At 41.6% G+C, this 12,249-nt stretch overlaps 1 protein-coding gene across 3 annotated transcripts in view; it reads right to left on the bottom strand.

Moving 5' to 3' along the window:
• Positions 1 to 12,249, bottom strand: part of LOC126281949 (probable dolichyl pyrophosphate Glc1Man9GlcNAc2 alpha-1,3-glucosyltransferase) — a 122,169-nt gene that overhangs the window by 53,445 nt on the left and 56,475 nt on the right. The window contains exons 8-10 of one of the 3 annotated variants that reach the window (XM_049981308.1): positions 5,799 to 5,976; positions 4,927 to 5,183; positions 4,342 to 4,798 (exon numbers count right to left, since the gene is read on the bottom strand). In XM_049981308.1, the coding sequence (XP_049837265.1) occupies positions 4,935 to 5,183; positions 5,799 to 5,976 (427 nt within the window). In that variant the 3' untranslated portion in view covers positions 4,342 to 4,798; positions 4,927 to 4,934. Of the gene's footprint in view, positions 1 to 4,341; positions 5,184 to 5,798; positions 5,977 to 12,249 lie in introns of those variants that run through there. The other 2 variants (XM_049981310.1, XM_049981311.1) reach the window with 2 other exon arrangements.

Genomic DNA, 12,249 nt, shown 5'->3' with positions numbered 1-12,249 from the left:
ATATTATTTCCATCGATATATCGATACTTTTTTCCCGACATATCATGGGCCGATAATGATATTTTTTTAAAATATTGATATATTGGAGTCCCGATATTTTTAGACATATCAACAGACCTAATGTGTGATATCCTTCACTCAGCCATTCAGAGTGCAACACAGACAGAATCGAGAGACACAAACATAAAAACCATTGACCTCTTCCCCAGTGATGAGAAGAGTCTAACAGATAATAAAATTAACTTCACACAAACTGATTCCACATCTGCTTGGCAACTCCTAATTCATACAAGAATTTCTGAATAACCATTCTCTATTTCTTACCTTTTCTTTCCCGTCAAAAAGATTTTTTTCCTTAATGTAGAAAGCTGGAGACATGTTTTCTAATTTATGTGTCAGCCAGTCTAATTTCTCACACCCAAGCCCCTCACAAAGTTCTGAAGGTGGTTGGGTTTGGATAAGCTATCACAGATTCAGTACAGATATTGAATAGCTGCTTCTAATATAAAGTGCTGTTGTAAGTTTCCATAGACTGCAAGTCTTATAAACTGTCAACATGACACCAAGCTGCAAGTTGGCAATGAGAAAGAAAGGAAAATTATTGTTTATGCCCATGCCCTGATAACATTGAGGTCATTATACATGGCATACAGCCTTGTACCAGACACAGATGGTGAGCATGGCTTTGTTTTAATAAACCAAGCCAGCATTCACTTAAAGTAAATAAAGGAAATCATAGAAAACCTAAATCTTGATGGTCGGAGATGAATATGATCCTTCTGAATGTTATTCCAGTGTCGTAACGACTACACCATCTCCCTTGGTGTGAGCCATGGAGTCTAAATATGAGCATTTCTGCACAAATTCATACCCTGAGCAATTTATTTAGCATTTGTTGAGTCTTCTTATGTCATAGACACTGTCATCTGTTCGTCCAATGGATTCAAATATGAAAGAAAATCCCTCAAAGATTAAAACTGGTCCACGTACCTACGTACATCTGTTATCAGATACATGCACCTTGCTTCTGGAGATTACGTGAAGGTGATATGCAATCCACCTGCCAACAAATTCGGTCTACCCTTGAGCTTGATCAAGAGTTATATCTACAATTTTACAGAAGAATCTTCACATCAGGATTTTTTGCAATTACTGCACAGTCCAATTCAGGGACATCAGCAGCTTGTCAACACACGTTTCACAGTTTTAATTCTGGTGTCCAAATTGATATTCACCATTGTAACTAGTGAAGAAACATAGTTGTACCATTTGATCCAAAAATTAAACAGCAGTTTCCCATTTGCATCTTTCTCAGTCATTTTCATCCAACAAACTGAAGAGAACAAGAACTTTAGGCAAAAGACAAGCTTACACCTTTCCTTGCTGCAAGCGGACGCATTACCACTGTTACACTTTAAGAAGGCAGGTCAATAAGTGCAGGCTTCATATTGTGGAGTACACATTACTGAATGTTTTAAAAGAACCTGGGAGAATCAGCCTAAAATAAACTTGCGTGGAATATTATTCCACCAAACCAATATGGCACCTCATAGGGTGGATCAAACTGCTCAAGGTTCCATGGATCCAGGCACTTCAGCACACACGCGCGCGCGCACACACACACACACACACAAAAACAAAGCACAACTCACACAAGGTAAAATTACCTTCAAACCTTTCAACAGAAGATACATATGGTAGAAAACAGAAGTCAGATGCTTATATACTTAGTCTCCCTTCTGACTGAGGAACTGAAATATTTCCTGCCATTCATTTATTATATGCCATTCGATTAACTTCTATTACTTGTTATCTATCTCTCCCTTACAATAAAGAAACCACATGCACTTTTTTTTATAAAAAATTAAAATTTTATCTTTTATTTGTTCCTTTCATTATCATATGTTTCTCACCTTACAGCATAGTATTTGTTTCTGCAATTTGTGAGTAGATATGCCTTTGCTGTCTCCTTATTTTCAATTTAGACTTTCATTAGCAGTATCTACCAGCTGTGTCCACCATAAGTAATACAAAATTACTAAATATCTGGAAGTGATAGCAAAACATTTTACCCATCCTTAAGATCAATTAGGTCACTGTAACCAACTGCTGAAAAATGTTTGGATTGCTTGCATATCTGTGAACAAGTTCTGCTTAGATTAAAGGAGAGCAGAAATGAAAGATTAAGCCATATGGGAAAAAACATTATACTGTCAGACAAAAATAAAACACTAACTAAAATACAGGCTGTCTGTTCAAAGGTATACATCAGAGAAATCAGAATATGCTGTTGGCTAACATTCAAAACTGTGTTGTTCAAACTTGTGTATTATAATGTTCTTGGGTCCTCTTTGGCATACTATTCATGAAGTGGTTGAGATACAGCTGTTCAAGCCTGCCTCACATTTCGAGACTGCCCTCCTGAGGTCATCCAGTGAGTAATGAAGTTTTCTGCGACTATACACTCCAAGTTTCAGCTCGTCTCTAACATGCTCAATCATTTTTCACAGCAGCAGATTCTGTGGGCCATTCTATTCAGTTGATTATTGGACCTCAAGGAAGATTTTCAAAAGCTGGGCACTGGGTGCTCATATATTACTGTCTTGAAACACGAAAGCAAAATGTGTTTACTGCAAGGCCAGACATTGATTGGAGGATACTGATCCGGTACTGCACACCCCTCAATTTACATTTTTATAGAAATGAGAGGCATTTGACATCTGTAAATGATACAAACCCAAACCACCTCTCTGCTGAACCTATGGAACTGCTTGCCTGGAGATGTGTTTTGGTACCTTGCCACCTACACAATGTCCTATGATGATGATCAGGTTTCAGAAGAATCTTGCTCTTGGTGAAGAGAACCTGAGGCCACTGATCCAGGTACTGTTTCAGGAGTTCACTTGCCCACATTCTTCAAATATCTCTGTGCTACATGATTTTTGTATTGTAGACATAATGCCTAAAGACTAAACTGATTCTGGAGAGACAGTTGTGTACTGTCTAGGTCAGCACACTCCTCCTATTTGCCTCCAAAAAGATGTGACACAGTTCTGTTGCATTCTTCTTTGAGCACCTATAGAGCCGTAATTTGTAGATAGTCATGAGCTGTAATGATTACCATGAGTAACTACTATGAAATAGATCTGCCATGTTTTTGTGTCTCACAATTGCGGAAGAATGTTCAAATTTTGTGGAGTATGACAATTCAGCAGGCAACTTCCAATACTAATAACCCTTTTTGTCATAAAGTGGCACATTATGTGCTTTAAATTCTAAATGACCCTTTGAGGCATGTCAACAGACCGAAGAGTGTACACAGGCTGTTCTGCACTATTCACTTCTGGAGACATAGTGGGCTCTAATGGACTGCGCTGAGGAAGCAGGTCCACTTTTACATCCATTACACAGGTGAATCTACATAGTTCTTTCCTCTTCTTGAAAAAGTATTGGGAAAAAAGTATCTGATCAAAACATGAACTATGTAATTCAAGAAGGTGGTGCAAAACTTTTCTTTAGCAAGCTGCCTGCAGATAGGATTCGAGAAATTAAGTTTTTTTTTTTTTTTTTTTTTTTTTTTTTTTTTTTTTTTTTTTTTTTTTTTTTTTTTTTAGGACCAACAATGACACATCATATCAGTATGTAAATTAGAAGCAATGGTACAAAAATCTTGTGCCAGCAAGTACAGATAGTCATTGTAAATACCTCCTATTCTTTTAATACACAGGTAATTGTATTCTTTGATATCCATTGGTATAGTCATGTAAATATTAAACAATGGAAAGGACAGGTTGAAAAATCAAAAATATTGTAAAGGATAGATTTCTACACCATCGAGATGAGACACTGAGCTGCAGACAGGCACAACAAAAAGACTGACACACATTAAGCTTTCAGTCAAAGCTTCCTTCAGAAAAGAAAATACACGCACATTCACACAGTCAGACACACCTGTCACACCCATGATCCCTCCCTCTGGCTACAGCAGCCAAGACAGCAGTCATGTGTGCATAGAGTCTGCCTGCTTGTGTGAAGTAGGCCTGCTTGTTTGAAGAAAGCTTTGGCTGAAAGCTCAATGTTTAAAAGTCTTTTCATTGTGTCTGCCTACAACTTAACATGTCATCTTTAAAGTGAGTAGTGATCTATCCTTTTCAATTTTGTTCATGTAGTTATTAAGTATGAAGCAGTAGAAAACAGTATTTGTTTACTATAACAGAAGCTGCAGCAAGTTTTTTCAAAGCAGTGGCTTCCCTAATGATTTTATATACATTTATTGCCTATGCGAGAGCAAGTGGAATGTAGCAATTTAATGACAGTTAATTAGCAATAAATCATACATAATTAATTTCTGACATCTGTATTTCTCTGTAAGTTTAAGCTCTTACTTGTTCCGCACTCCTGAAGTTACTCTTTCTAATGTGATCTATAAGAATGCGAATATGAATACATACATGCTGGTTACGTAAGTAGTTTGACCCAGTTATAGAAAGGCCAGGTAAAAATATGTATTTTAGGTAGTAAAAAGTGCAAGAAATATAACAAAGAAGCAAATAAAGAACAGTTTAATGCAAGCTTCGACTGCTGACCAGAACGTAAAAGAGCGTTAGTTCTGCACTACTATTATATGTGATAAGCTATGGCTTGTGCTTCACTTGAAGGTATTAAAGGCATTAAATGGTTATGACAAGATGCATGCTACATTTTCTGTTGTATCCAGGTCAAGTAAACACTTCAACTTACACACCATGCTGTCATCAGGAATGCTTTAATGTTATTTAGTAGTGGGGTGAACTATAAACTGAAAATGAGATATGAAACGATAAAAATGAACACAATATTTATCGCTTTGAGATTTTCCTCACTGACAATTTTTACTTGAGCATATATACATTCAAGCAGATAGCGCTTTATTTATTTTATACTTACAGTCACTGTCAGTGTGCTTTTCGTTTGTGATTGACTTCATTAGTGGATAAGAAATGTTGGTAATATTTCAGCCATGCATAAATAATACCAATGGAACAGTAAACTGAAGTCAGGAGAAGAGGTAGGAAGGGGAGAGATGTCTTCAGATTCAGCAGTGAGTGCACAACAGTCTCAAATATAAACAGTGGAAACAAACCCAGGAGGTAGACTGACTCAGCCTTGGACATTAGTGGTAATGCCCAAGTGCGTTCCATGCCCTGTAAAAAGTACAGTGTCATGCAGTTAATTCAATATACAAATGCTAGCAGCAGTACACTTAAAAATAAACCTCATGTCAAATAACTTGGAATAATTTTTATTGCACATGAGAAAGTTAAATGTACACATGTTTGTGTGTGTGTGTGTGTGTGTGTGTGTGTGTGTGTGTGTGTGTGTGTGTGCGCGCGCGCGCGTGTGTCAAGAGCAAAAGAAAAGAATTTAGGATTTCAAAATACGCCATCAATTATACAAATGTTAAAACACACACACACATTTATTCAGGGTGTTTTATGTCTTTTTTTTATTTTTTTTTAGCAGCTAAACATACGTTTCTGTGGAATAAATAAATCAAGTTATGGTAGTTACTAATGACTATATGCTCCATTTTTCATTATGCAAACCTAAAAACATTAACTTCTATACTGTAAAAGACAAACTGTTACTCAATTACTGTTTGAATAATAGCATGCCTCCTTTTCAGACACTATCTATTGACATAAAATTTCTGTGTAAACAGTAAAACACTTTATTTCGCAACATTGATATAGTACAAGAAAACACCTTTTACTTAATATTATCCAAGTTTAGAGCAAAAATGGAAATTCAAGATTTACCTGTACGTCAAACAAGCCTGACAGGCTAAAGAAAGAATACACTGAATGCATAAGCAGCAGTAGTATCTTGATTGGCAACTCGGCTGCAGTGAAGATCAATGGAAAAAGAGAGTAATGACCAGCAACAGCCAGCAGAAGATATGCCTGGGCTTCCTTCTTCCATACCACAGCCATCAAGCTGCAAATAAAAGATATTTGTTACAGTTTTAAACTGTTAACAATTAAATTGCATCACAACTTTGAATCGAAATGAACAGCATCACAAGTTCTCACTCCACCAGACATTGGCTGGAGCGGTTTGGGTTGTAATGCAAGAAACTGGTATTCAGTTTGGCCATTGTGGATTGTAAACCACTCTACTTTCTCCCTTAGACTACCAAATATTATCAGTTTTCATTAGCGGAAATGTGCTTCCACCATAATGATTAAAGTGGTTATAGCTGAGCTGAGCACCATTATACTGATATTGACCAGTGATCTAGGCTAAGGTATTTCACTAATTACATACATGATGAAAGCCCGCTGGAACAAGGTGCTTATATAGTTACACTCTTATCATTTTTTTACTCTGCTGTTTGCTGCTGCTCCTAACCTGTCAGTTTTTCTATCGGCAATAAGTGGAGATGAGAGAAAGCTGAAGCTGCTAAAATACACACATCAAAAAACGTTTTGCACCACTCCAGTTCCCAGAAATCCTGAAGACAGATGTTGACTGTGGATATTGTGTCACAGGCACAGTCCCTTTGGCTGTTCAGAGATGTCAATAAACAAAGATGTAAACAACCATGCACGAGCAGTGTCTATTAGAGGGAAGGGGTCTGACAGCCAATCAGTTCCAGTCATTCAACCAGGAAGGAGGTACATGGCATGCATTGTCTGTAGTTCAACCATGCCTAGATGATTAATACCGCTGTTCAATTGCGTCTGCATTGTCACTTTGTGCCGGGAGAGGCTCTCAACAAGGGAAGTATCCAGGCATCTCAGAGTAAATGCCCTAAGGGGCTCAGCATTTGTTTGCCGAGTACAGGCTTGGTGACACCAGGGTTCCTGAGCTGCGGACTGGTAAGTGCCACCAGCCCCCTGCCACTGTAAGCTCTGGGCATGCTTCATCAACCACCGTGCAGTGTGGTGGTGGAAAGTTATGTGTCTCAGGGAATGGGGATCTTGGCTTGACCATCCGGATCATGAGGTTGGAATAAACCTCTATTTAAAAAAAAATCAATCTCAAGGTGTGCGGTGCACTGATGAGATGCATGGCTGTTGAGGTGGAACAGTTAATAGCGGGCAACCTCTGGGGAACCTACCACACCTCAGTTGTATAAGGCTTACTCAGGCACGCGGGGCTCTGTCTGAGTGGACCCTTATTTCCCTAGCTACTCATGGGACCGCGATGGAACCCTCGAAATCTTCTTCTCCTCCCAGCGGGAAGGGTGTACCACCTGGGAATTCTCACACCCATTCATCAAAAAGAATGAGGGAGGCCAGACCTCCTGATACAAAACTTCTTATCAGTAATGGGGCTCAAGGAGTCATGAATCACAACAACTTTGTAGCCTTCAAGAGGAAAGAGAGAACGTTTGAAAAAGTGTCCCCCTTCTATATCCATAAAGGCTTAGAAGGGCTGGCTGGTACCCTGAAGTCTATGAAGCGGTTGTGAAATGCTTCCTTGTTTGTCGAGACTAACCGTGCAAAGCAGGTGGAACTTCTTATGAAGTCACAGAAATTGGGTGAGTATGACATCATTATTGAGTTGCATAACTCCCTTAACTCCAGCAAAGGTGTGGTAACCTGCCGTGACATTATGGACATAGACATTGCTGAACTGAAACAAGAATGGACACCACAGGGGATCATAGATGTGGAACAAAGGACATGCAAGACCAATGGAGAGACTGAGAAGATTGCCACTTTTGTTGTGATCTTCAATTCTACAACACTACCTGAACACATCATGGCAGGTTTCCTCCGACTTAGGGTTCGGCCTTATGTACCTAACCCTATGCAGTGCTCCAAATGCCAGCATTTTGGCCATACAGCACTAAGTTGCACAGTCGAAGCGACTTGTGGGAAGTGTGGAAAGGCAGCCCATGAAGCTGGGACTGACTGTCCGTCTCCAGCAGTCTGCATTAACTGCTCTGGGAGCCACCCAGTCTGGAGCCAAGCCAGCACTGTTTTTGTAGAGGAATGCAAAATTCAGGAAATCAAAGTGACCAAGCGGATCCCCTATGCAGAAGCCAAAAAGGACTATCAGGCAATGAAACCCCCTGTTTTTGCCACTTCTTATGCTTCCTTGGTGCAGAAACCTGTCATTAAGATTGACGTTTCGACTCAGACGACGTCCAGTGTACTATTATCTACCACGAGCACCTGTGCTTGCACCTGCATGTGCCAAAGCCGAGTGAAAGACATAGTGATCCAGGCAGCTACAATGGAAGAAACCAGTAATGTTTCCACAGCATACAGCCTGAAGGCACCCCAACAGCAGAGTGCCTTTCAATGCCAACTTTCTTCAAAGAAAGGTGGCTCTCACTGCCCTACTTCCCCCTCATCCTTGCTAGGAAAGGGAGCGGAGAAAGGAACTCAACATTCGGGTAAAAAAGCTGACCCGAGCACCATCAGACGTCAGTCTGGCACATCTGACTGATGAAGAAGACATCATGAATTTTGATGCCTCATCACCAGACCCAGTCAGTCCCATCACTCCGCCTTGCTCTACAAGCGCCTCATCACCTCAGCGCAAAGAAAGAGGTAAATCAAGACCACATTGATGAAATGGCTCCCATACTCCAATGGAATATCAATGGATACAGGACTCATTTGGAATAATTGAGACTTCTTGTAGAGGACAGATCCTTTTGCCTTTGCCTTCAAGACACTCATTTCAAAGAGACAGACACCTGTACTTGGAGGCTATCACCTTTACAGAAAAGATTACTGGTGATAGGGCAAAAGGTGGGGTTGCAGTGTTCATAAAGGACACTTTTGACTCCTCACCTATTCCCTAACATCAAACTACAAGTGGTTGCTGTTCGGATAGCGGCCCATGTTGACTTCACTGTGTGCTCTTTGTACCTATCATCTCATGGTCCTCTTGACAGTGGGGTCCTCACTCATCTTCTTGATGAACTCCCCCACCCATTCCTCCTTTTGTGGGGCTTCAATGCACACAGTGCACTATGGCGTTCTCACACCACTTGCCCAAAGGGTCGGGCACTTGAGGACCTACTGCACACAACAGATCTCACACTTTTGAACATGGGACAAGCTAAAAATTTTAGCACCGCTACAGGTTCGTCTACCTCCATAGACCTCCCCGCCTGCTCACCTGCCCTTCTCACCTGCTCCTGGGCATACTGCTCAATGGGAAGTGGAGGATGACCTTCATGGTAGTGACCATTCCCCTATCTGGATCCATTTGCCTGATGTAGCAGATCCTGAAAGAACGCCACAAAGAAGGTTGTACAAAAAGGCTAACGGGATGATTTACAGGCAGTTAGCTGCTTTCAAGTAATGTGATGGCACCAGGACTGGGTGGATCACATTACAGCTGTGATTCACCACGCTGCTGATGCATCCATCCCAAAGTCTATGAAAACGCCTAGGAAGCGGCATGTCCCTTGGTGGAACAATGAGTGTCGTTTTGCAATCAGGGACTGCAATGCGCAAATTCAATCGATGCTCTACAGATGAGAATCTTGCAAACTTTTCAATGGCACATGCAAAGGTGAGAAGAATATTCGGGAGAGTAAGCAGAGATCTTGGCAAGAGTTCCTGAATTCTATCAATAGGTCCACATCCGCTTGTAAAGTATGGAAAGCCATTAGGATGATCTCAAGGCACCACCAATACCAGCTGTAAGAATACAAGGGTCTCTTGTAACATCGACAAGGGATATAGCTCAAACAATGGCTGAATCATATAAGCCCATTATGGCCGATTCCAGCCAGGATCCCACCTTCTGTCAACATTGGGAGGCACAGGAGAAGGTTGATCTTGATTTCCGTTCCACCAACATGGAAGAGTACACCCAGCCTTTCTCTCTGCAAGAGCTGGATTCCGCATTGTCAGTTGCTTGTGATACAACCCCTGGAAACAATCTGATAACCTACAGCATGTTGCAATAGTTGGACCGACGGTCGAAGGAAGTCCTCCTTCAGCTCTTCAATAAAATTTGTATAACTGGCGACTTTCCCAACTCGTGGAAGGAATCTATTTTAATCCCAATTTTAAAACCAGCTAAGGATCGGACAGACCCTGGTAGTTATCGTAGTATTAGCCTGACAAGCTGCATAGGACAGACATTGGCGATATGGTCAATTGGCGCCTAGTGTGGGTTCTGGAAAGCAGGTCCATACTCAGTTGCTTACAGTGTGGGTTCAGGAGGTATCGCTCCACTCTCGATAATCTGACCCTGCTCGAAGCTGCAATTCAACAATGACTTAAAAATAATATACGACCTAGCCACTCCGTGACACATTAAGATATCACACCAAGTATTTTGGGAAGAATTCTGGACACCACACAATATTTAGGACATGAACAACACTCGCCTCGTTATCTGTTAAAATAGAGGGAAGATCCTGTGAGAGACCCAGTTCAACCCTCAGATCGTGATATAAAGCAACTCAGTTCAAAGTACCCTTCTCGCTGTTAGACAGATGTACCCAGCAGATCGGAAGGTGCAAAAAGTGCAGGACAATCTCCTTCTCCTGCAAAGGGAAAACAAGGAAGTTATTTTTTGCTGGATTTCAGGGCACACAGGCATCCAGGGAAACGAGCTTGCTGCTGCTGCTAAGCAGACTTGCTCCCATCCTCCTCCTGCCCGCTGTTCAGTCTTTCTGCGGGCTGTCACTTCATTTGTGACAAGGAAAGCCATATGTTGGTGGGAGTCCCAGTGGCTAGAAGTGAGGAACAAGAAACTACGTTCCATCAATACTTCAGTGTGACCATGGGTCACCTCCTTCTGCTCGCAAAGGTGCAGAGAAGTAGCCCTTCTGCACCAGACTGCATGGACCTCGTTTGCCATCAGATGTCTCTCCAGCCTTCGCGCCGTAAACCATGGTTGTGTGCGCACTCCTGGCCTGCTTATAATGTGAGGGTGGAGCACGTGGTTCCAGCAGCCAATAGCAACATACTCTATCAGGTATTTAAGCGCCTGCTTCTCACTCAGCAGGCGTCTGATATTTGCTTTAGTCTATCGACAGCTCACCTACAGACAGCAAGTTTACTTGGTTTCCATGTACAAGTGGGCATTGTGGATTCATGAGGTTTCACAAGTGACCCCGTTGCTATTTGCGTGTTCTTGTTCATCAGGTCTTGCTCGGATGTCCGTTGTTGTTCATGTCCGCCTTCCCGGTTTGTTTTGTTTGTTCGGGGGCCTCCCCCATTTAGTCCCACCACGCTTTTGTTCATGGCAACCCCGTGACCGTTCCAGTCATGTTTACAAGGAGCAACCAATATGTGAGAGATGCGGGACACAGCTGTCAGTGCAACATCTTTTAACTGAGTTGCTTTATATCACGATCTGAGGGTTGAACTGGGTCTCTCACAGGATCTTCCCTCTATTTTAACAGATAACGAGGCGAGTGTTGTTCATGTCCTAAATATTGTGTGGTGTCCAGAATTCTTCCCAAAATACTTGGTGTGATATCTTAATGTGTCACGGAGTGGCTAGGTCGTATATTATTTTTAAGTCATCGTCCAGCCATTATTATTTGTCCCTTTTTTAACAGCATCCTTACAGGTATTTTCTCCTTGATTTTATTTAGTTATCCCACTGTGTCTCGCTGGGGTTTTATTACTGGCTTTTCTGAATCTCATCTTTTTGGGGTTACTTTACATTTTCTGTGGTGGGATCAAACACAGTTTTACAGTTTACTGATCTCCTTCCATAGATTATGAAAATCTTCTTCGGTATAACATTAATGCAAGGGCGCTGATGACCTAGGTGTTTAGTGCCCTCCACCATAAATAATAATAATAATCATAATCATCAGTTTGAACCAAAGTGATGTTATTCGGACATGGAGGAGATACAGAGAGACAGGAACTGTCGACAACATGCCTCGCTCAGGCTGCCCGAGGGCTACTACTGCATTGGATAACTGCTACCTACGGATTATGGCTTGGAGGAACCCTGACAGCAATGCCACCATGTTGAATAATGCTTTTTGTGCAGCCACAGGACATCGTGTTACAACGCAAACTGTGCACAATACCTGCATGATGCGCAACTTCACTCCTGACATCCATGGCAAAGTCCATCTTTGCAACCATGACACCATGCAGCGTGGTACAGATGGGCCCAACAACATGCCGAATGGACCGCTCAGGACTGGTATCACGTTCTCTTCACCGATGAGTGTTGCATATGCCTTCGACCAGACAATCGTCGAAGACATGTTTGGAGGCAACCCAGACAGGCTGAACGCTTTAGACACACTGTTTAGCA

This window comes from Schistocerca gregaria, chromosome 7 (assembly GCF_023897955.1).
Source record: "Schistocerca gregaria isolate iqSchGreg1 chromosome 7, iqSchGreg1.2, whole genome shotgun sequence".
Taxonomy (NCBI): domain Eukaryota; kingdom Metazoa; phylum Arthropoda; class Insecta; order Orthoptera; family Acrididae; genus Schistocerca; species Schistocerca gregaria.
This window is presented reverse-complemented; position numbering and strand designations above follow the sequence as displayed.